General features: G+C 45.0%; 1 protein-coding gene across 1 annotated transcript in view; it reads right to left on the bottom strand.

Annotated features, from left to right (window-relative positions):
* The window catches only part of MEMO1 (mediator of cell motility 1), a 250,880-nt gene that overhangs the window by 187,291 nt on the left and 38,357 nt on the right, over positions 1-25,232 (bottom strand). The window contains exon 2 of the mRNA XM_069769298.1: positions 1,411-1,492. Coding sequence (XP_069625399.1) covers positions 1,411-1,492 — 82 coding nt within the window. The remainder of the gene's footprint in view (positions 1-1,410; positions 1,493-25,232) is intronic.

The raw sequence follows: 25,232 nt of genomic DNA, 5'->3' as shown, positions 1-25,232 counted from the left end.
CTCTCCATGCATGTGCTGTCACTGTCACAAAGCCACGACACATGCAGCTGCAGCACTGAACAGCTGATTATCGGGGGCGCTCCAGGGCACCGAGGCCGCTATTTGGTAAGCACTATAGCTATACGGTAAGCTCTTATCCGAAGCTGTGAATGATTTCACATCCAAAGATTTTTAAGTGAAGAGAAGGGAGACTACATTGCTTGATGTCTGTATCTGGACTGGAAATTCAGGGTAATTAGTATTGGGATCAGAACAATCTACTGTATATAGCGCTTCATAATAATACCTCAATGTGAAAGCCATGTCTGCTGGGAGCGACTTATGTATGTCGTATCAAAAGTACAAAGGTGGTCTGTTGTATTCCAAGCGCTCATGCCAGGGATTTTGTACATTTATTAGCATATTCGCAATGAGATCTTTTACATTATGCCAGATTACTCTTTGCCCTATTCATAATAAGAGAGCGTACCAGGTTTAGGGATTAACTTTAATTGAAAGGGAATAACCCCTTTAAAGGGTGAATTAGTGTACAGACTGGCTGTGGGTCTCCTGACCTAATCTCAACAGCCTCATACTGTATATTCCTATGAGACTTTCAAGTTTAGGTCAGGAGACCTGACCCCAAGTCAGAGCCTCATTGGCATCTGAATTCACTCTTAAAACAATCTTTTAGGGGCAGAGTGAAATGATAAAAAGGCATATACAAATAAAAGAAACATAACCCTATCCTCAATTCAATCACTAAGTCGTTAAATATAAATGTAGGTATTATATTACTTATGGAAGTAGTGGTATATAATAAGTGCTGACAGTTTCCTTTAAAGGGAACCTGTCACCCCCAAAATGGGAGTTGAGCTAAGCCCACCGGCATCAGGGGCTTATCTACAACATTCTGGAATGCTGTAGATAAGCCACCGATGTATCCGGAAAGATGGGAAAAAGAGGTTAGATTATACTCACCCAGGGGCGGTCCCCGCTGCTGTGAGCATCGCGGTCTGCTCCAGGGCCTCCCATCTTCTTACAATCACGTCCTCTTCTTGTCTTCACTCTGCGGCTCCGGCGCAGGCGTACTTTATCTGGCCTGTTGAGGGCAGAGCAAAGTACTGCAGTGCGCAGGTGCCGGGCCTCTCTGACCTTTCCCTAAGCAAGAAGACAAGAAGAGGACGTGATCATAAGAAGATGGGAGGCCCTGGACCGGACCGCGGCGCTCAGTGCAGCGGGACCGCCCCTGGGTGAGTATAATCTAACCTCTTTTTCTCATCTTTCAGGATACATCGGGGGCTTATCTACAGCATTACAGAATGCTGTAGATAAGCCCTTGATGCTGGTGGGCTTAGCTCAACTTCCATTTTGGGGGTGACAGGTTCCCTTTAAATCGCCACTTGATACTCAAATCTCTTCGATACTCACGGTGCAATAATGGCTCTAGCTGGTCTTTTAGAAGTCTGTGCTTGGGTCAGCCAACTTTCCAACTGTGCGCTTAACTGAGGTCCTAAAATAAATACAAATTTACAAAACAAAATTACTTCACAAAACGATTTACAGCAAATTTCACAAGATTACATTAGGACATACATTTCTGCATTACGTTAGGACATGAATTAATATCTTGTAAAGGGGTCTGCACATGTGGAGGGAGATTGAGATTGAATTTCTCCTGGTGTTGTGCAAATGTAACAGACAACAGGTAGAAACAATAGGAAATTAGCAAGACAACCCCTATAAAGGAGTGGTTCTGCAGGGGGTCACAACAGACCATTTCCCTGTTCTCATCTTTTCTTGGCCGTTTTGGTCACTTTTGCACTTTGTCATTGCAGTCACCTCTAAAGGTACAGTAGCATGAGGCGGTGTTGACAGCCCACAGAAGTTGCTCAGGTAGTGCAACTCATCCAGGATGGCACATCAATGCGAGCTGTGGCAAAAAGGGTAGCTGTGTCTGTCAGCAGTGTCCAGAGCATGGAAAACATACAAGGAGACAAAGCCAGTACACCAAGAGATGTGGAGAGGGCCGAAGGAGGGTAACAACCAGGACCGCTACCTCCTCCTTTGTGCAATGAGGAACAGGAGCAGTGCCAAAGCCCTGCAAAATGGCTTCCAGCAAGCCATTAATATGCATGTGTGTGCTCAAACTGTCAGAAACAGACTCGCCCTTTTTTTAAAAGCTGTAGAGAAATTATACTCTAGTCCCTCAACTACAATATCTTCCTCATAGCTCCTCTAAGCCAATTAAGATAAAAAATGGCACCAGACAGGGTTGCCCGCTTTCCCCTCTACTTTTTGCCCTTTGCATTGAGCCTTTGAATGCAGCCATTAGAGCATCACCAGACATTAAAGGAGTTCAGTTTAAAGGCGAAGAAATTAAATGATCCCCTTTTGCTGACTATATCCTCCTAACACTCAGAAAGCCTCACACATCGCTCCCTAGCCTCCATTCATTGCTTTTAAAATTTGGCCAATTATCAGGGTACTAGATGGTGGCCCGATTCTAACGCATCGGGTATTCTAGAATATGTATGTATGTATATAGCAGCCACATAGTATATAGCACAGGCCACGTAGTATATAGGAGTACTACGTGGCCTGTGGTATATACCCATTTGGCTGCTATATACATACATATTGTAGAATACCCGATGCGTTAATATAGGCCACGCAGTAAATAACACGTCCCACGTAGTATATAACACAGCCCACACAGTATATAGCAGCCACGCAGTATATAACACAGCCCACGTAATATGTAACACTGGCCACGTAATATATTACACAGCCCACGTAATATATAGCACAGCCCACGCAGTATAGAACACAGCCCACAAAGTATCTAACACTGGCCATGTAGTATATAGCAGCCACGCGGTATCTAACACAGCCCACGTAGTATTTAGCAGTGTGGGCACCATATCCCTGTTAAAAAAAATAGTTAAAATAAAAAAAATAGTTATATACTCACCCGGCGGGATCCAGCGTAGATCCAGCGAACCTCTGGCGATGCGCGCGGTTGCCGCCATCTTGCGTTCTCGCGAGACCGCTAAGTCTTCTGGGTAATTTTGCAATGCATCTCTGGGACCGGAAACTGGCAGGAGCGCATCATCGGACTACGGAAGGTGAGAATAGCAGGTTTTTTGGGTTTTTTTAAATTATTTTTAACATAAGATCTTTTTACTATTGATGCTGCATAGGCAGCATCAATAGTAAAAACTTGGTCACACAGGGTTAATAGCGGCGGTAACGGAGTGAGTTTTCCCGCGGCATAACGCGGTCCGTTACCGCTGGCATTAACCCTGTGTGAGTGGTGACTGGAGGGGAGTACGGAGCGGGCGGCGGGCACTGACTGCAGGGGAGTAGGGAGGGACTAATCGGACTGTGGCCGTCGCTGATTGGTCGCGGCAGCATGACAGACAGCTGGCGAGACCAATCAGCGACTTGGATTCCAAGACAGACAGGGGCCGCGACCAATAAATATCAGTGACAGGACAGACAGACAGAAAGAAAGACGGAAGTGACCCTTAGACAATTATATAGTAGACTAGATGGCAGCCCGATTCTAAAGAATCGGGAGTCTAGAATCCATATATACTTGAAATTCGGCAGGAGCTTGAAGAGCAACGTCACTGGGCCCGCCTCCACGCAGTAGAAACTTGCTGTGAGGTAAAAATTCAAAAATCACACCAAAATGGCGGGCGGAGTGTGTCACAGTACGGCACGTTTCTGATTGGTCGCTCGCAGCAGGCGGCAACCAATCAGACACTGGACACTGTTGACGTCACTTATCTCCGGACATTAGCTCCGGACAGGAAGTTGGCACAAATTGCAGGAAGTAGTATTCTAGGCAATTATATATTAGATAAGACAAATAAAAGTAAAACTGAAACCCTTCCACTTAAAGGGAACCTGTCATCCCCCCAGGAGTTTGTAACTAAAAGAGCCATCTTTTGCAGCACAAATGCTGCATTCTGTCAAGGTGGCTCTTTTAGTTCTTGTCCCTGCTAATGCTGAAATAATCGTTTAGATAATTTGTCCCTCATACCTCGAAATTGTCCGGTGGAAGGGGGGGAGGGGGAGGGCTTTCCCCCCTTATACAGACGCACCACAGCCGTCAGTTACTTCCTCATTTATTCTTGGCGCTCTGCCCTGCCCCACCGAACAATTTCGAGGTATGAGGGACAAATTATCATCAGATCGCTGCTATGTAGCTAAACTGCAGGCTTGCTATGAGCGCCGACCACAGAGTGGCGCTCACAGCAGGCCAGCATCAGTAACCATAGAGGTCTCAAGGGCCTCTATGGTTACTATCCTGACACATCGCTGACCCCTGATCATGTGACGGGGGTCAGCGATGCGCTCATTTCCGGCCGGAAGCGCCGGTTAAATGCCGCTGTCAGCATTTGACAGCAGCATTTAACTAGTTAATAGCGGCGGGTGAATCGCGATTTCACCCGCCGCTATTGGGGGCACATGTCAGCTGTTCAAAACAGCTGAGATGTCCAGGCTTTGAGGTGGGCTCAGTGCCGGAGCCCAAATCAAAGCAGGGGATCAGACCTCCGCCGTAATAGTACGGCGGAGGTCGGTAAGGGGTTAAGAGTTAAAAGACCAGGGGAAACAGCAGCGATCACCTCATGTGTATGGGAGTGTTGGCAGAGATGGCCTTTGGCCGAACGTTTGACCAAATCATCATTCTGGCAAACAGCCACCTAATGTGTATGCTCAGACGTAGACCTGATGAAGCTGGTATATACTTTGGAAACCCATTAGCACAATTTTTTTTATATAATTTTACTTATTAAAATGAGCATTCTAGTATCAGGCAAGTCAATGTTTAAAATGCCATTCTGACACTGATTTTTCAATTGGAGAGATTCATAGATATTACCCGCACTGCTGCATAAAGGAATGTCCAGGCATATTGGAGATACAATTGGTGGTTTATTCCCAACGCGTTTCAAAGTCACTAGGACTTCTACAGATGATAAAAGATCCTCCACCAAATTTCACCGTGGGTGCAAGACACTGTGGCTTGTACGCCTCTCCAGGTCTCCGTCTAACCATTAGGCGATCAGGTGTTGGGCAAAGCTGAAAATTAGACTCATGAGAGACTACCTTACTCCAGTCCTCTATGGTCCAATCCTTATGGTCTTTGGCAAACTTCAGCCTTTGCTTCTCATTGATGAAAGGATTTTTTATATCTTTACATAACTTGAGTCCTGCCTCTAAGAGCCTGTTACGAACTGTTCTTGCCGTGCAAGTCACCCCAGTTGCGATTTTCCATTCTTTTTTTAGGTCACTGGATGTCATCCTGCGGTTGCTGAGTGACATTCGAATAAGATGACTGTCATGCCTGTCAGTGGAGAGTAGTTTTCGCCCTCTGACGGTCTGTAGCTTTGTTGTCCCCAATGTCTGCTGCTTCACCTTGTTGTAATGGACTGCCGTCTTAGAAATTTTAAGGATGGAGGCAACATGACGCTCACTGTGTCCCTCTGCTAGTAAAGCCAGAATTGAGCCCTTCTTTTCCTCACTCAAGACTTTCCTTTTCAACTCCTTTGGCATGGTTAAACGTTATTTTTTCATTCCTATTATTTTTGGGATATTACTAGCACTTATTTTGCCATCCAGCTTGTCCTCTTGCAAGAGGATTGTGGACACCAAAGCAGGGTTTTTTATACTTTCCTTCGTTAAATAAGATTTGGTTCAGGTGATCACCTAGTCAGAAGCACATTAAATAGAATGAGGTGTACTCTGGATGGAATTCAACTGACACTGGAACGGAATGCCTGTCAGACATGTAGAGAAGCTGATTTTTATAAAACTGTGAAGTGGTCTCAATTTTTGCCAGAGCTGTATTAATTATGGTAAACCTAACTGACCCAACACAGGGAAGGTTTATTCTGATTTCATGGCAGATATTGAGAAAAACATGCAAATGTGTCTTTATATAGAGTGTGAAAACTTCTGATTTCAATTGTACATTTCTTCTTTATCCTGGAAATTTACAGTATATATATATATATATATATATATATATATATATATATATATATACACACACACATATATATACACATATACATATACTAGATGGTGGCCCGATTCTAACGCATCGGGTAGTCTAGAATATGCATGTCTACGTAGTATATTGCCCAGCGACGTAGTATATTGCCCAGCCACGTAGTATATTGCCCAGTTACGTAGTATATTCTCCAGCTAAGCAGTATATTGCCCAGCCACGTAGAATATTGCCCAGCCACGTAGTATATTGCCCAGCCACGTAGTATATTGCCCAGTGACGTAATATATTGCCCAGCCACGTAGTATATTGCCCAGCCACGTAGTATATTGCCCAGTGACGTATTGCCCAGCCACATAGTATATAACACAGCCCACGTAGTACAGTATATTGCCCAGCCACATAGTATATAGCAGAGCCACGTAGTATATTGCCCAGCTACATAGTATATTGCCCAGCGACGTAGTATATTGTCGAGCCACATAGTATATTGGCCAGTCACGTAGTATATTGCCCAGCCACGTAGTATATTGCCCAGCCACGTAGTATATTGCACAGCCACGTAGTATATTGCCCAGCCACGTAGTATATTGCCCAGCCATGTAGTATATTGCCCAGCCATGTAGTGTACAGCAGAGCCACGTAGTATATTGCCCAGCTACGTAGTACAGGTCCTTCTCAAAAAATTAGCATATAGTGTTAAATTTCATTATTTACCATAATGTAATGATTACAATTAAACTTTCATATATTATAGATTCATTATCCACCAACTGAAATTTGTCAGGTCTTTTATTGTTTTAATACTGATGATTTTGGCATACAACTCCTGATAACCCAAAAAACCTGTCTCAATAAATTAGCATATCAAGAAAAGGTTCTCTAAACGACCTATTACCCTAATCTTCTGAATCAACTAATTAACTCTAAACACATGCAAAAGATACCTGAGGCTTTTATAAACTCCCTGCCTGGTTCATTACTCAAAACCCCCATCATGGGTAAGACTAGCGACCTGACAGATGTCAAGAAGGCCATCATTGACACCCTCAAGCAAGAGGGTAAGACCCAGAAAGAAATTTCTCAACAAATAGGCTGTTCCCAGAGTGCTGTATCAAGGCACCTCAATGGTAAGTCTGTTGGAAGGAAACAATGTGGCAGAAAACGCTGTACAACGAGAAGAGGAGACCGGACCCTGAGGAAGATTGTGGAGAAGTGGAAACATCCAGAGCCACCGTGCACAGGCGTGTGCAGGAAATGGGCTACAGGTGCCGCATTCCCCAGGTAAAGCCACTTTTGAACTATAAACAGCGGCAGAGGCGCCTGACCTGGGCTACAGAGAAGCAGCACTGGACTGTTGCTAAGTGGTCCCAAGTACTTTTTTCTGATGAAAGCAAATTTTGCATGTCATTCGGAAATCAAGGTGCCAGAGTCTGGAGGAAGACTGGGGAGAAGGAAATGCCAAAATGCCTGAAGTCCAGTGTCAAGTACCCACAGTCAGTGATGGTGTGGGGTGCCATGTCAACTGCTGGTGTTGGTCCACTGTGTTTCATCAAAGGCAGGGTCAATGCAGCTAGCTATCAGGAGATTTTGGAGCACTTCATGCTTCCATCGGCTGAAATGCTTTATGGAGATGAAGATTTCATTTTTCAGCACGACCTGGCACCTGCTCACAGTGCCAAAACCACTGGTAAATGGTTTACTGACCATGGTATTACTGTGCTCAATTGGCCTGCCAACTCTCCTGACCTGAACCCCATAGAGAATCTGTGGGATATTGTGAAGAGAAAGTTGAGAGACGCAAGACCCAACACTCTGGATGAGCTTAAGGCCGCTATTGAAGCATCCTGGGCCTCCATAACATCTCAGCAGTGTCACAGGCTGATTGCCTCCATGCCACGCCGCATTGAAGCAGTCATTTCTGCCAAAGGATTCCCGACCAAGTATTGAGTGCATAACTGAACATTATTATTTGATGGTTTTTTTGTTTGTTATTAAAAAACACTTTTATTTGATTGGATGGGTGAAATATGCTAATTTATTGAGACAGGTTTTTTGGGTTATCAGGAGTTGTATGCCAAAATCATCAGTATTAAAACAATAAAAGACCTGACAAATTTCAGTTGGTGGATAATGAATCTATAATATATGAAAGTTTAATTGTAATCATTACATTATGGTAAATAATGAAATTTAACACTATATGCTAATTTTTTGAGAAGGACCTGTATATTGCCCAGCAAAGTAGTATATTGCCCACCCACATAGTATATTGCCCAGTCACGTAGTATATTGCCCAGTCACGTAGTATATTGCCCAGTCACAGACAGAAGTGACCCTTAGGCAATATACACATATATACAGTACAGACCCAAAGTTTGGACACACCTTCTCATTTAAAGATTTTTCTGTATTTTCATGACTATAAAAATTGTACATTCACACTGAAGGCATCAAAACATCAAAACTATGAATTAACACATGTGGAATTATATATTTAACAAAAAAGTGTGAAACAACTGAAGTTATGTCTTATATTTTAGATTCTTCAAAGTAGCCACCTTTCCTTTGATGACTGCTTTCCACACTCTTGGTAATCTCTTGATGAGCTTCAAGGGGTAGTCACCGGGAATAGTCTTCCAACAATCTTCAAGGAGTTCCCAGAGATGCTTAGCACTTGCTTTTGCCTTCACTCTGTGGTCCAGCTCACCCCAAATCATCTCGATTGAGTTCAGGTCTGGTGACTGTGGAGGCGAGGTCATTTGGCGTAGCACCCCATCACTCTCCTTCTTGGTCAAATAGCCCTTACACAGCCTGGAGGTGTGTTTGGGGTCATTGTCCTGTGGAAAAATAAATGATGGTCCAACTGAACACAAACCGGATGGATTAGCATGCCGCTGCAAGATGCTGTGGTAGAAATGCTGGTTCAGAATGCCTTCAATTTTGAATAACTCCCCAACAGTGTCACCAGCAAAGCACCCCCACACCTCCTCCTCCATGCTTCACAATGGGAACCAGGCATGTAGTGTCCATCCGTTCACCTTTTCTGCATCGCACAAAGACACGGTGGTTGGAACCAAAGATCTCAAATTTGGACTCATCAGACAAAGCAGATTTCCACTGGTCTAATGTCCATTCCTTGTGTTCTTTAGCCCAAAAAGTCTCTTCTGCTTGTTGCCTGTCCTTAGCAGCGGTTTCAGAGTATCTATTTTACCATGAAGGCCTGTTGCACAAAGTCTCCTCTTAACAGTTGTTGTAGACATTTGTCTGCTGCTAGAGCTCTGTGTGACATTGACCTGGTCTCTAATCTGAGCTGCTGTTAACCTGCGATTTCTGAGTCTGGTGACTCGGATAAACTTATCCTCAGAAGCAGAGGTGACTCTTGGTCTTCCTTTCCTGGGGCGGTCCTCATGTGAGCCAGTATCTTTGTAGCGCTTGATGGTTTTTGCCACTGCACTTGGGGACCCTTTCAAAGTTTTCCCAATTTTTCAGACTGACTGACCTTCATTTCTTAAAGTGATGATGGCCACTAATTTTTCTTTACTTAGCTGCTTTTATCTTTCCATAATACAAATTCTAACAGTCTATTTAGTAGGACTATCAGCTGTGTATCCACCTGACTTCTGCACAACACAACTGATGGTCCAACCCCATTTAGAAGGCAAGAAATACCACTTATTAAACCTGACAGGGCACACCTGTGAAGTGAAAACCATTCCCGGTGACTACCTCTTGAAGCCCATCAAGAGAATGCCAAGAGTGTGCAAAGCAGTCATCAAAGCTAAAGGTGGCTACTTTGAAGAACCTAGAATATAAGACATAATTCCAGTTGTTTCACACTTTTTTGTTAAGTATATAATTCCACATGTGTTAATTCATCGTTTTGATGCCTTCAGTGTGAATGTACAATTTTCATAGTCAGAAAAATCTTTAAATGAAAAGACAACATTGTCCTAATTTTGGTTAGAGACATTACCACAATGAATTTTAACCCCTTAATCCCATATGACATACTATCCCGTCAAGGTGCCCTGGGACTTAATTCCCAGTGACGGGATAGTACGTCATATGTGATCGGCCGCGCTCACGGGGGGAGGGCGGCCGATCGCGGCCGGGCGTCAGCTGCCTATCGCAGCTGACATCCGGCACTATGTGCCAGGAGCGGTCACGGACCGCCCTCGGCACATTAACCCCCGGCACACCGCGATCAAACATGATCGCGGTGTGCCGGCGGTATAGGGAAGCATCCCGCAGGGAGGGGGCTCCCTGCGGGTTTCCCTGAGACCCCCGCAGCAACGCGATGTGATCGCGTTGCTGCGAGGGTCTCATTACCTCCCTCCCTGCTGCAGGCCAGGATCCAAAATGGCCGCAGCATCCGGGTCCTGCAGGGAGGGAGGTGGCTTACCAAGTGCAGCTCAGAGCTGTGAAAACTGTCAGATCAGTGATCTGTGATGTTCCCCCCTGGGGCAAAGTCAAAAAGTAAAAAAAAAAAAAAAGTTCCTAAAGAAAAAAAAATATATATTATTCCCATAAATACATTTCTTTATCTAAATTAAAAGAAAACAATAAAAGTACACATATTTAGTATCGCCGCGTCCGTAACGACCCAATCTATAAAACAGTCCCACAAGTTAACCCTTTCAGTGAACACCGCAAGAAAAAAAAAAAAAAAACGAGGCAAAAAACAACGCTTTATTATCATACCGCCGAACAAAAAGTGGAACAACACACGATCAAAAAGACAGATATAAATAACCATGGTACCGCTGAAAACGTCATCTTGTCCCACAAAAAACGAACCACCATACAGCATCATCAGCAAAAAAATAAAAAAAGTTATAGTCCTCAGAATAAAGCGATGCCAAAATAATTATTTTTTCTATAAAATAGTTTTTATCGTATAAAAGCGCCAAAATATAAAAAAATGATACAAATGAGGTATCGCTGTAATCGTACGAACCCGAAGAATTAAACTGCTTTATCAATTTTACCAAACGTGGAAAGGTATAAACGCCTCCCCCAAAAGAAATTCATGAATAGCTGGTTTTTGGTCATTCTGCCTCACAAAAATCGGAATAAAAAGCGATCAAAAAATGTCACGTGTCAAAATATGTTACCAATAAAAACGTCAACTCGTCCCACAAAAAACAAGACCTCACATGACTCTGTGGACCAAAATATGGAAAAATTATAGGTCTCAAAATGTGGAGACGCAAAAACTTTTTTGCTATAAAAAGCGTCTTTTAGTGTGTGACAGTTGCCAATCATAAAAATCTGGTATAAAAAACGCTATAAAAGTAAATCAAACCCCCCTTCATCACCCCCTTAGTTAGGGAAAAATAATAAAATTAAAAAAAAAGTATTTATTTCAATTTTCCCGTTAGGGCTAGGGCTAGGGTTGGCGCTAAACTTAGGGTTAGGGTTGGGGCTAAAGTTAGGGTTAGGGTTGGGGCTAAAGTTAGGGTTAGGGTTGGGGCTAAAGTTAGGGTTTGGATTACATTTACGGTTAGGATTAGGGTTTGGATTACAGTTAGGGGTGTGTCAGGGTTAGAAGTGTGGTTAGGGTTACTGTTGGGATTAGGGTTAGGGGTATGTTTGGATTAGGGTTTCAGTTAGAATTGGGGGTTTCCCCTGTTTAGGCACATCAGGGGCTCTCCAAACGCGGCATGGCGTCCGATCTCAATTCCAGCCAATTCTGCGTTGAAAAAGTAAAACAGTGCTCCTTCCCTTCCGAGCTCTCCCGTGTGTCCAAACAGGGGTTTACCCTCACATATGGGGTATCAGCGTACTCGGGACAAATTGGACAACAACTTTTGGGGTCCAAGTTCTCTTTTTACCCTTGGGAAAATAAAAATTTGGGGGGCTAAAAATCATTTTTGTGGCAAAAAAAAGATTTTTTTTATTTTCACAGCTCTGCGTTGTAAACTGTAATGAAACACTTGGGGGTTCAAAGGTCTCACAACACATCTAGATAAGTTTCCAATATAGGGTCACTTGTGGGGGGTTTCTACTGTTTGGGTACATCAGGCGCTCTGCAAATGCAACGTGACGCCTGCAGACCAATCCATCTAAGTCTGCATTCCAAATGGCGCTCCTTCCCTTCCGAGTTCCGCCATGCGCCCAAACAGTGGTTCCCCCCCACATGTGGGGTATCAGCGTACTCAGGACAAATTGTACAACAACTTATGGGGTCCAATTTATCCTGTTACTCTTGTTAAAATACAAAACTGGGGGCTAAAATATCATTTTTGTGAAGAAAAATTTTTTTTTTTTATTTTCACGGCTCTGCATTATAAACTGTAGAGAAACACTTGGGGGTTCAAATCTCTCAAAACACATATAGATAAGTTCCTTAGGGGGTCTACTTTCCAAAATGGTGTCACTTGTGGGGGGTTTTAATGTTTAGGTACATCAGGGGCTCTCCAAACGCAACATGGCGTCCCATCTCAATTCCAGTCAATTTTGCATTGAAAAGTCAAATGGCGCTCCTTCCCTTCCGAGCTCTGCCATGCGCCCAAACAGTAGTTTACCCCCACATATAGGGTATCAGCGTACTCAGGACAAATTGTACAACAACTTTTGGGGTCCATTTTCTCCTGTTACCCTTGGTAAAATAAAACAAATTGGAGCTGAAGTAAATTGTTTATGAAAAAAAGTTAAATGTTCATTTTTATTTAAACATTCCAGAAATTCCTGTAATGTGGTTTTGAGCACCTTGAGAGGTGCAGTTTTTAGAATGGTGTCACACTTGGTTATTTTCTATCATATAGACCCCTCAAAATGACTTCAAATGTCATGTAGTCCCTAAAAAATATTAGTGTTGTAAAAATGAGAAATTGCTGGTCAACTTTTAACCCTTATAACTCCCTAACAAAAAAAAATTGTGGTTCCAAAATTGTGCTGATGTAAAGTAGACATGTGGGAAATGTTACTTATTTATTATTTTGTGTGACATATCTCTGTGATTTAAGGGCATAAAAATTCAAAGTTGGAAATTTGCAAAATTTTCGCCAAATTTCCATTTTATTCACAAATAAACGCACGTTATATCGAAGAAATTTTACATCTATCATGAAGTACAATATATCACGAGAAAACAATGTCAGAATCGCCAAGATCTGTTGAAGCATTCCAGAGTTATAACCTCATAAAGGGACAGTGGTCAGAATTGTAAAAATTGGCCCGGTCATTAACATGCAAACCACCCTCGGGGCTTAAGGGGTTAAACAAAACAATTCAGATGCTGTTGAAGTTCAGACTTTCAGCTTTCATGTGAGTTTATCCACATTAACATTGGATGAAGGGTTTAGGAGTTTCAGCTCCTTAACATGTACCACCCTGTTTTTAAAGGGACCAAAAGTAATTGGAAAGATTCAATCATTTTAAATAAAATGTTCATTTTTAGTACTTGGTTGAAAACCCTTTGTTGGCAATGACTGCCTGAAGTCTTGAACTCATGGACATCATCAGACGCTGCGTTTCCTCCTTTTTGATGCTCTGCCAGGCCTTCACTGCGGTGGTTTTCAGTTGCTGTTTGTTTGTGGGCCTTTCTGTCTGAAGTTTAGTCTTTATCAAGTGAAATGCATGCTCAATTGGGTTGAGATCAGGTGACTGACTTGGCCATTCAAGAATATGCCACTTCTTTGCTTTAATAAACTCCTGGGTTGCTTTGGCTTTATCTTTTGGGTCATTGTTCATCTGTAGAATCAGTTTGGCTGCATTTGGCTGGATCTGAGCACACAGTATGTCTCTGAATACCTCAGAATTCATTCGGCTGCTTCTGTCCTGTGTCACATCATCAATAAACACTAGTGACCCAGTGCCACTGGCAGCAATGCATGCCCAAGCCATCACACTGCCCCCGCCATGTTTTAAAGATGATGTGGTATGCTTTGGATCATGAGCTGTACCACGCCTTCGCCATACTTTTCTCTTTCCATCGTTGTGGTAGAGGTTGATCTTGGTTTCATCTGTCCAAAGAATGTTCTTCCAGAACTGTGCTGGCTTATTTAGATGTTTTTTTTTAGCAAAGTCCAGTCTAGCCTTTTTATTCTTGATGCTTATGAGTGGCTTGCACCGTGCAGTGAACCCTCTGTATTTACTTTCATGCAGTCTTCGCTTTATGGTAGATTTGGATATTGATACGCCGACCTCCTGGAGAGTGTTGTTCACTTGGTTGGCTGTTGTGAAGGGGTTTCTCTTCACCATGGAGATTATTCTGCGATCATCCATCACTGATGTCTTCCGTGGGCGCCCAGGTCTTTTTGCATTGATGAGTTCACCAGTGCTTTCTTTCTTTCTCAGGATGTACCAAACTGTAGATTTTGCCACTCCTAATACTGTAGCAATTTCTTGGATGTTTTTTTTTTCTGTTCTCACAGCTTAAGGATGGCTTGTTTCACCTGCATGGAGAGCTCCTTTGACCGCATATTTACTTCACAGCAAAACCTTCCAAATGCAAGCACCACACCTCAAATCAACTCCAGGCCTTTTATCTGCTTAATTGAGAATGACATAACGAAGGGATTGCCCACACCTGTCCATGAAATAGTCTTGGAGTCAATTGTCCAATTACTTTTGGTCCCTTTAAAAACAGGATGGCACATGTTAAGGAGATGAAACTCCTAAACCCTTCATCCAATTTTAATGTGGATACCCTCAAATGAAAGCTGAAAGTCTGAACTTCAACTGCATCTGAATTGTTTTTTCATTGTGTTAATATCTATAACCAAAATTAGAAAAATGTTGTCTCTGTATATATATATATATATAGATATATATATATAGATATATATATATATATATATATATCACTATTACATCCTTCTTCTCCGCTAGATTTCTGAAACTTGACATGGACAAAACAGAATTCATCATCTTTCCCCCCATCTCACGCGACCCCCCCCCCCCCCAACGAACCTATCCATTACAGTAAATGGCTGCCCACTCTCCCCAGTCCCACAAGCTCGCTGCCTCGGGGTAATCCTTGACACTGATCTCTCCTTCAAACCACATATCCAAGCCCTTTCCACTTCCTGCCGACTTCAGCTCAAAAATATTTCACAAATCCATTCATTCCTCAACCAAGAATCTGCAAAAACCCTAGTCCATGCCCTCATCATCTCTCGCCTTGACTACTGCAACCTCCTGCTCTGTGGCCTCCCCTCTAACACTCTCGCACCCCTCCAATCTATTCTAAACTCTGCTGCCCGACTAATCCACCTGTCCCCCCGCTATTCCCCGGCCTCTCCCCTCTGTCAATCCCTTTACTGGCTCCCCATTGTCCAGAGACTCCACTACATAACTCTAACCATGACGTACAAAGCTATCCACAACCTGCCTCCTCCATACATCTGTGACCTCGTCTCCCGGTACTTACCTACACGTAACCTCCGATCCTCACAAGATCTCCTTCTCTACTCCCCTCTTATCTCCTCTTCCCACAATCGTATACAAGATTTCTCTCGCGTATCACCCCTACTCTGGAACCCTCTACCACAACACATCAAACTCTCGCCTACCATCGAAACCTTCAAAAAGAACCTGAGGACCCACCTCTTCCGACAAGCCTACAACCTGCAGTAACCACCGATCGACCAAACCGCTGCATGACCAGCTCTATCTTCACCTACTGTATTCTCACCCATCCCTTGTAGATTGTGAGCCTTCGCGGGCAGGGTACTCACTTCTCCTGTACCAGTTATGACTTGTATTGTTTAAGATTATTGTACTTGTTTTTATTATGTATACCCCTCCTCACATGTAAAGCGCCATGGAATAAATGGCGCTATAACAATAAATAATAATAATCTATGGACATAACTGTATATAGGTCCAAGTTAGGTCTATGTATACTTTGGTTGAAGTTGTATGCATAAATTGTATTTAGGATTGGTTGATTAACTGCGCTCAGATGGGGCAGCAAAAAGTTGGGAGACAGATTTCGGTTAAAGGCTTTGCCTCAATATGACTATAACCCAAGGTGCAGCTTGTTTAAGGAAACTTGCATGATTGAGACAGCTATGGTGGTCTAGCAGGTCATGTCGGTTAAATATATTTATTTTGTGTATACTACAATAATTTTCTTAAAATTACAGGGTTTATTCCACTAATATAATTACTTTGAGATTTCGGAGTAGTTTTCCAATAATCATAAGTTTTCTGCCCCCATTCCCATTGAAAAAAAAATAGCAACTTATACTAAATGGAATAAAATAACTGGAAAAGGTGGTCTTTGATTTCTGTGCAGCACTGCACACCCACACTGTCTCCTAAGCGCTGCTCAAGTACGGTATTTTAGTTTCTGATGGCACGTAGGAGTTATCAAGCTACAGAACAAAAGCATTAATGGCAATAGACCCCTGAACAACTATTAAAATGTGCTTTTCTATGCTTTTTATGGCCAAAACCTAATGAAATCAGGGAAGAAAAAAGAACTTTCAAAACCTGTAGTGATCAGGAGACCGGGATGACAGTCGTCACCACTCTACATGCCCAACCTCAAAATGCTGAATACAATTGAACATAAATTACCTGATAAACCACATTTAAGAAGACTTTTGGGTAACTGCAAAATGCGGTTTATGAAAATCAATGTCAGAACAAGCCATTAGGCTATGTGCACATGATGCATTTTTGATGGGGGGTTTTCTGCGCGTAAATGGTCCAAAAACGCTATGGAATCCTTATGCAAGGTAATGCAATGACAATCCTGAAGTGTTGTGCACGAGCTGTAAATTTCCGTCCATGCAGTGTTTTATTTTCTGCAGCATATTAATTCTTATTGCTCTTCTGCGGCATTTTTGACTCATTGACTTCACTTGAGTCAGTCAAATCCACAGCAAAAATGCAGGTGTAAAAAGGTTTGCAGATTTGCAGCTTATTTGCTGCCAATTTGCTGCCAAAAACGCTGCAAATTGTCAAAGGAAAAGGAGGAAGACCACGTGGGTGGGGAATGGGAATGTGTATGTGTGTGTGTGTGTGTGTATGTGGGTGGAGAATGTGTGTCTCTGTGTGTGGGTGGAGAATATGTGTGTGTGTGTGGAGAATGTGTGTGTGTGTGTGTCTGTGTGTGGGTGGAGAATATGTGTCTGTGGGGGGGCGGAGAATGTGTGTGTGTCTGTGTGTGGGTGAAGACTATGTGTGTGTCTGTGGGTGGGCGGAGAATGTGTGTGTGTCTGTGGGTGGGCGGAGAATGTGTGTGTGTCTGTGGGGTGGGGGAGAATGTGCGTGTCTGTGTGTGTCTGCAGGTGGGCGGAGAATGTGTGTGTGTCTGTGTGTGGGCAGAAAATGTGTGTGTGTGGGTGGAGAATGTGTGTGTGTCTGTGTGTGGGTGGAGAATATCAGTGTCTCTGTGTGGGTGGAGAATGTGTGTGTGTCGGCAGAGAATGTGTGTGCCTCTGCGGGTGGGTGGAGAATGTGTGTCTGTGTGTGCGGAACACATGTGTGTATGTGTGTGGGTGGAGAATATGTGTTTGTGTGTGGGCGGAGAATGTGTCTCTGTGTGTGCAGAAAATGTGTGTATGTCTGAGTGGGCGGAGAATATGTGTCTGTGTGTGAGAATATGTGTCTGTGTGGGTGGAGAATGTGTGTGTGTGGGCGGAGAATATGTGTGTCTCTGTGTGGGTGGAGAATGTGTGTGTGTCTTTGTGGGTGGAGAATGTGTATGTGTGTCTGGGCGGAGAACGTGTGTGTGTGTGTGTGTCTCTGTGTGTGGGTGGAGAATATATGTGTGTCTCTGTATGTGGGTGGAGAATATGTGTGTGTCTGTGTGCGGAAAATGCTTGTATGTCTGTGCATGGGCGGAGAATGTGTGTGTGAGGGTGGAGAATGTGTGTGTGTCTGTGTGGGCGGAGAATATGTGTATGTCTGTCTGGGCAGAGAACGTGTGTGTGTGTGTCTGTGTGTGGGTGGAGAATATATGTCTCTGTATGTGGGTGGAGAATATGTGTGTGTCTGTGTGCGGAAAATGTTTGTATGTCTGTGCATGGGCGGAGAATATGTGTGTGAGGGTGGAGAATATGTGTGTGTCTGTATGTGTAGGTGGAGAATGTGTGTGTGTCTGTGTGGGCGGAGAATGTGTGTGTGTGTCTGAGCGGGTGGAAAATGTGTGTGTGTCTGTGTGGGTGGAGAATAAGTGTGTCGATGTGGGCGGAAAATACGTGTGTGTGGGTGGAGAATGTGTGTGTGGGCGGAGAATGTGTATGTGGGCAGAGAATGTGTGTGTGGGCGGAGAATGTGTGTGTGTAAAATACGTGTGTGTAAAATACGTGTGTGTGGGTGGAGAATGTGTGTGTGTGTGGAGAATATGCGTGTCTCTGTGTCTGGGCGGAGAATGTGTATATGTCTGTGTGTGGGTGGAGAATATGTGTGTCTGTGGGTGGGCGGAGAGTGTGTCTCTGTGTGTATGTATGTGTGTGGGCAGAGAATATGTGTGTGTGTCTCTGTGTGGTTGGAGAATATATACATGTCTCTGTGTGTGGGTGGAGAATATGTGTCTGTGTGTGCGGAAAATGTGTGTATGTCTGTGAATGGGCGGAGAATGTGTGTCAGCAGAGAATGTGTGTGCCTCTGTGTGTGGGTGGAGAATGTGTGTGTCTGTGGGTGGGCGGAGAATGTGTGTCTGTGTGTGTGGAAAATGTGTGTATGTCTGTGTGTGGGTGGAGAATATGCGTGTCTGTGTGGGCGGAAAATATGTGTGTGGAGAATATGTGTGTCTCTGTGTGTGGGCGGAGAATGTGTGTGTCTGTATGTGGGCGGAGAATATGTGTGTCTCTGTGTGGGTGGAGAATGTGTGCGTGTGTTTGCGGAAAATGTGTGTATGTCTGTGCATGGGCGGAGAATATGTCTGTGTGGGCGGAGAATTAGTGTGTGTGTGGGTGGAAAATATGTGTGTGTTGGCGAAAAATGTGTGTGTCGGCGGAAAATACGCGTGTGTGGGTGGAGAATATGTGTGTGTCTGTGTGGGCGGAGAATATGTGTGTGTGTGTGGTAAATACGGGTGTGTGGGTGGAGAATGTGTGTGTGTCTCTGTGTGGGTGGAGAATGTGTTTGTGTCTGTGTGGAGAATGTGTGTGTCTGTGTGTAGGCAGAGAATGTGTGTGTGTGTGAGCGGAGAATATGTGTGTGTGTGGGTGGAGAATATGTGTATGTGCGGAGAATGTGTGTGTCTCTGTGTGGGCGGAGAATGTGTGTCTCTGTGTTGGTGGAGAATGTGCGTGTCTGTGTGGGCGGAGAATGTGTGTCTCTGTGTTGGTGGAGAATGTGCGTGTCTGCTGAGAATATGTGTGTGTGCGTGTGGGTGGAGAATATGTGCGTGTGTCTGCGTGTGGGAGGCGAATATGTCTGCATGTGGGCGGAGAATATGTGTGTGTCTGCATGTGGGCAGAGAATGTGTGTCTGTGTGGGCGGAGAATATGTGTGTGTGTGTGTGTGTGTGTGTGTGGGCGGAGAATATTTGTGCGTTTCTGGGTGTGGGTGGAGAATATGTGAGTCTGCGTGTGGGTGGAGAATATGTGTGTGTCTGCGTATGGGCGGAGAATATGTGTGTGTCTGCGAGTGGGTGGAGAATACGTGCGTGTCTGCGGAGAATATATGTGTGTGTCTGCGAGTGGGTGGAGAATACGTGCGTGTCTGCGTGTGGGCGGAGAATGTGTGTGTCTGCGAGTGGGTGGAGAATACGTGTGTGTCTGCGTGTGGGCGGAGAATATATGTGTGTGTCTGCGAGTGGGTGGAGAATACGTCCGTGTCTGCGGAGAATATATGTGTGTCTGTGTGTGGCAGAGAATGTGTCTGTGTGTGGGCGGAGAATATGTGCGTGTCTGTGTGTGTGTGGGCGGAGAATGTGTGCGTGTGTCTGTGTGGGCGGAGAATATGTGCGTGTGTCTGTGTGTGGGTGGAGAATGTGTGTGTGTGTGTGTGTGGGTGGGTGGAGAATGTGTGTCTCTTGTGTGTTGGCGGAAAATATGTACGTGTGTCTGTCTGTGTGGGTGGGACTACTACTCCCATCCAGCTACGTCTTTTGTCACATATAACAGAGACACCATAAGCCGATGATGGGAGAATAGTCTCATCATCCGGCGCCTGTATTCAATTGTAAAAAAAAAAAAAAAAAAAATCAAAACATTTACACTGCCGTTCCAAAGTTTAGGGTCACCCAGACAATTTTGTGTTTTCCATGAAAATTCATACTTTTATTAATCATATGAGTTGTCAAATGAATTGAAAATCTAGTCCAGACACTGACAAGGTTCGAAAAAAAGATTTTTATTTGAAATAAAAAATTTCTCCTTCAAACTTTGCTTTCGTCAAAGAATGCTCCCTTTGCAGCAATTACAGCAGACCTTTGGCATTCTAGCAGTTAATTTGCTCAGGTAATCTGGAGAAATTTCACCGCATGCTTCCCACAAGTTGATTTGGCTTGATGGGCACTTTTTGTGTACCATACAGTCAAGCTGAAGGAGATAAGAAGAGAAATGATCCAGCTGAAGGGGAGGTGGTTGAAACTTTGTGAGACTTTATTAGACAACTAAAACGATATATCGTTCTTCAAAAAAGTCTTTGCATAGCAAACACCTGGCACACCAGTAAGGCTACGTTCACATTTGCGTTGTTGGGCGCAGCATCGTCGACGCAACCAACAACGCATATACACAACGCTGCGTTTTTTGACGCATGCGTTGACATAAACTAGTAATGTTCATGAATTTTGGCGCAGGGAAAATGCTACAAGTAGCGTCATCCGCGCCCTGTCTGGTGCGTCAAATTGACGCATGCGTAGTAAAACGCAATACAACGCATACCAGCGCATGTCCATGCGCCCCCAAGTTAAAGTTAGGGGCGCATCCTACTGTCCCTGATACCCTGTTCAATAGCTTCCGTTAAAAAGGGGATCCTGAGATTTTGCCTCATAGCTGCCAGGGCAGTTATTCTGCGACATTGGAGGTCCACTGAGGTCCCCTCCACGGAGGAATGGATAGCTGAAATGGATAGATTACATTGTCTGGAGTCGATGGTGGCGGGTGATGATGATGCTGCATATGACCAGGGACGCACCTGGTTCCTCTGGCAATCCTTCAAGGAGAGCACAGGGTTCCTGACTTGGCTGCGTACATACTCAAAATTTTCAATACGTGGGCGTGTACATTGCTGGGTCCCCCTTAACCCCCCCTCCCCTCCTTACTCCCCTTCTCCCCCATTCCCCCCCCCTTTTTTTTTTTCTTCTTCTTCTCTTTCTTTCCTTTTCTCCTATCTCTACAATTGCTTTTCTTACAGGTTCTGTATTCTGTATATAAGGTCCATGTCCCGAGGTGATTCTCAAGATGAGAAGTATGTACCCTTTATGTGCCAGAGTCCTTGTTCAACTACACTTGTGCTGAGTTCTCAGAGGCGTAATGTATAGCTCTGGACATTGTAATGATTCTTTTTATTGTTTTTCCTGTTTAAAATTTCATTAAATATATTTACTGAAAAAAAAAAAAAGATAGGGGCGCAAGATGCATGCGTCGGTATGCGTCTACGATGCTGCGCCCAACAACGCAAATGTAAACGTAGCCTATGGAGGGTCAACGCGTTTCAACTATGAAGTCTTACTCATGATCAGCTGGATCATTTCTCTTATCTCCATTTGCTGTGGGCGCTCACCTCGATCCGTGCTGGGCGGCAGGTCTGGGGATTCCTTCTAAGACCAGTAAGCTGACTACATTCCTTTTTTTTTTCCTATACGGTCAAGCTGCTCCCACAACAGCTCAATGGGGTTGAGATCTGGTGACTGCGCTGGCCACTCCATTACAGATAGAATACCATGTGCCTGCTTCTTCCCTAAATAGTTATTGCATAATTTGGAGATGTGCTTTGGGTCATTGTCCTGTTGTAGGATGAAATTGGCTCCAATCAAGTGCTGTCCACAGGGTATGGCACGGAGTTGCAAAATGGAGTCATGGCTTTTCTTATTCAAAATCCCTTTTACCTTGTACAAATCTCCCACTTTAGCAGTACCAAAGCAACCCCAGACCATCATATGGTCACGGACCGCTCCTGGCACATTAACCCCCAGCACACTGCGATCAAAGATGATGGCAGCATTCCGGCGGCATAGGGAAGCATCGCGCAGGGAGGGGGCTCCCTGCGTGCTTCCCTGAGACACTCAGAGCAACGCGATGTGATCGCGTTGCTCCAAGGGTCTCCTACCTCCTCCTCCCTGCAGGCCAGGATCCAAAATGGCTGCGGGAGGATCTGATACAGTGCACTGCAAAGTGTCAGATCAGCGATCTGTCACTGTAACATGATGTCCCCCCTTGGGGCAATGTTACAAAGTAAAAAATATCGTAGTTACTTACCGATAACGGTATTTCTCTGATCCCATGACGGCACTAACGAGAGAGAGAGGGATCAGCCCTCAGGGACAGGAAACCCACAGGTTAAAAAGGCGGGACCTCTCCTCCACCTCAGTTGGTTTACAGAGCCTTGCAGGGAATTTCTGCTGTAACCTAATTGGTTATTTTTACACAACAAATCATAACTATATAAAACTTATATAAGCTCCTCTATATAGATATATATATATATATATATATATATATATATACTAGCTATTGAACCCGTTCTACGCCCGGGTGGCGAGCATTTATATTGGTATATGGTCTCCATCCTGGTATGTGCTGCTCCATCCTGCGCCCCCATCCTGTCATGTGCTGCTCCCATCCTGCGCCCCCGTTCTGTCATGTGCTGCTCCCATCCTGCGCCTCCATTCTGTCATTTGCTGCTCCCATCCTGCGCCCGTTCTGTCATTTGCTGCTCCCATCCTGCGTCCCCGTTCTGTCATTTGCTGCTGCCATCCTGCGCTCGTTCTGTCATGTGCTGCTGCCATCCTGCGCCCGTTCTGTCATGTGCTGCTGCCATCCTGCGCCCGTTCTGTCATGTGCTGCTGACATCCTGCGCCCGTTCTGTCATGTGCTGCTGCCATCCTGCGCCCGTTCTGTCATGTGCTGCTGCCATCCTGCGCCCGTTTTGTCATGTGCTGCTGCCATCCTGCGCCCGTTCTGGCATGTGCTGCTGCCATCCTGCGCCCGTTCTGTCATGTGCTGCTGCCATCCTGCGCCCGTTCTGTCATGTGCTGCTGCCATCCTGCGCCCGTTCTGTCATGTGCTGCTGCCATCCTGCGCCCGTTCTGTCATGTGCTGCTCCCATCCTGCGCCCGTTCTGTCATGTGCTGCTGCCATCCTGCGCCCGTTCTGTCATGTGCTGCTGCCATCCTGCGCCCGTTCTGTCATGTGCTGCTGCCATCCTGCGCCTGTTCTGTCATGTGCTGCTGCCATCCTGCGCCCGTTCTGTCATGTGCTGCGGCCATCCTGCGCCCGTTCTGTCATGTGCTGCGGCCATCCTGCGCCCGTTCTGTCATGTGCTGCTCCCATCCTGTGCCACCATTGTATTATATGCCCCCCGCTCCAGTGTGTATGCCCCCGAATGCTGCTGCCATATAAAAAAAAAAAAAATACCATACTCACCTATCGTCCTGCTCCACTGCAGGTATGTCTTCAAGAAAATGGCGCCGGAAAGCGGGGACTGCGCAGGCGCCGATTCCGGCAGCAGGAATCGGCGCCTGCGCAGTCCGCGCTTTCCGGCGCCATTTTCTTGAAGACACACCTGCAGTGGAGCCGGAGTGTGTCTTCAAGAAAATGGCGCCGGAAAGCGCGGACTGCGCAGGCGCCGATTCCGGCAGCAGGAATCGGCGCCTGCGCAGTCCGCGCCCTCCGGAGCCGGGAGCAGAAGAGCCGGGAGACGGAGCCGTAAGCACGGGAGACGGAGCCTCCCTCCTGGCGGTCCCTGACTCTCCGGTGGAGATCGCGGTATGCGTTCAGTGCTTACGCATACCGCGATCTCCCGGGAGCGTCGCTCTGTGAGGCCCAGACTGCGCCGGCGCTTGCGCAGTCTATAGAGGCTTCGGACAGAGTGACGCTCCCAGCGTTATATTATAGATATATATATATATATTTATTATTTTTTTTTTATTTGCACACCTCGTGACTTAAATTATTAGTAGTGTGGACACCCATACGTGAAGGGAGGGAATATACAGGTGCCGTCATGGGATCAGAGAAATACCGTTATCGGTAAGTAACTACGATATTCTCTTACCCCATGACGGCACTAACGAGAGAATTTCAAAGAATGAAAGTTTTAGGGTGGGACTACTGCCTCAAGAACTCTCCTACCAAAAGTTAAGTCTGAGGGAGAAGATAGATTAAGCTGATAGTGCTTGAAGAATGTAGAGGGGGAAGACCAAGTGGCTGCTCTACATATTTGATCTATTGATGCTCCACCACGTTCAGCCCAAGAGGTTGCCACCGACCTGGTTGAATGGGCCTTAATTGTGTCCGGAGCTTGTTCTCCGGAAGAGGTATATGACATCTTGATGGCATCTCTTACCCACCTTGCCAACGTGGCTTTCGATGCCTTGTGACCCTTATTTGGTCCCTGAAAGCAGACAAACAGAGCCCTCCCTTTCCTACACTCCCTTGTGGCTGACAGATAGTGTGTTAGACATCTCTTTACGTCTAGTGTGTGTAGAGCCTCCTCTTTTTTGTTTTTTGGATTGGGGCAAAAAGATGGTAACGCTATCTCTTGAGATCTGTGGAATTTTGACGCCACTTTGGGAAGGTAAGAAGGGTCAGTTTTAAGGATTACTCTGTCATCTAATATTTGGGTTAGAGGTGGGTAAGCTGATAAGGCCTGCAGATCACTAATCCTGCGAGCTGAGGTTAGGGCCACCAATAAACAGGTTTTCCAAGATATTATTTTCAGAGAAGCCTGAGATAAAGGTTCGAACGGTGCCTTAGTTAGTGCTGAAAGGACTAAGTTCAGATCCCAGGGAGGAGCGGTGAGATGTATAACTGGTCTGGACCTAGTAGATGCTCTAATAAATCTTTTTACCCAGTGATTCCCCGCCAAATCCTGGTTGTAAAGGGCACCCAATGCTGCAATCTGAACTTTCAGAGTGTTTGTTGCTAGGCCTTTCTCTAATCCTTTTTGGAGAAATTCTAAAATTTCCTGAATTGGCATCTGATTTGATAAGATAACCCCTGACGTGGAAAGGAACTTTTTCCAGACTTTGCCATAGGCTCTGGTAGTTATAGGTTTTCTACTGGCCAGCAGGGTAGAGATTAGATTTGAAGAAAATCCCTTTTTTGTTAACAGTTCCCTTTCAAAAGCCAGGCCGTCATGTGCAAAC

Source organism: Ranitomeya imitator, chromosome 5, assembly GCF_032444005.1.
Source record: "Ranitomeya imitator isolate aRanImi1 chromosome 5, aRanImi1.pri, whole genome shotgun sequence".
NCBI classification, from domain to species: domain Eukaryota; kingdom Metazoa; phylum Chordata; class Amphibia; order Anura; family Dendrobatidae; genus Ranitomeya; species Ranitomeya imitator.
The sequence above is the reverse complement of the archived record's forward strand: the minus strand, read 5'-3'. Positions and strand labels throughout refer to the sequence as shown.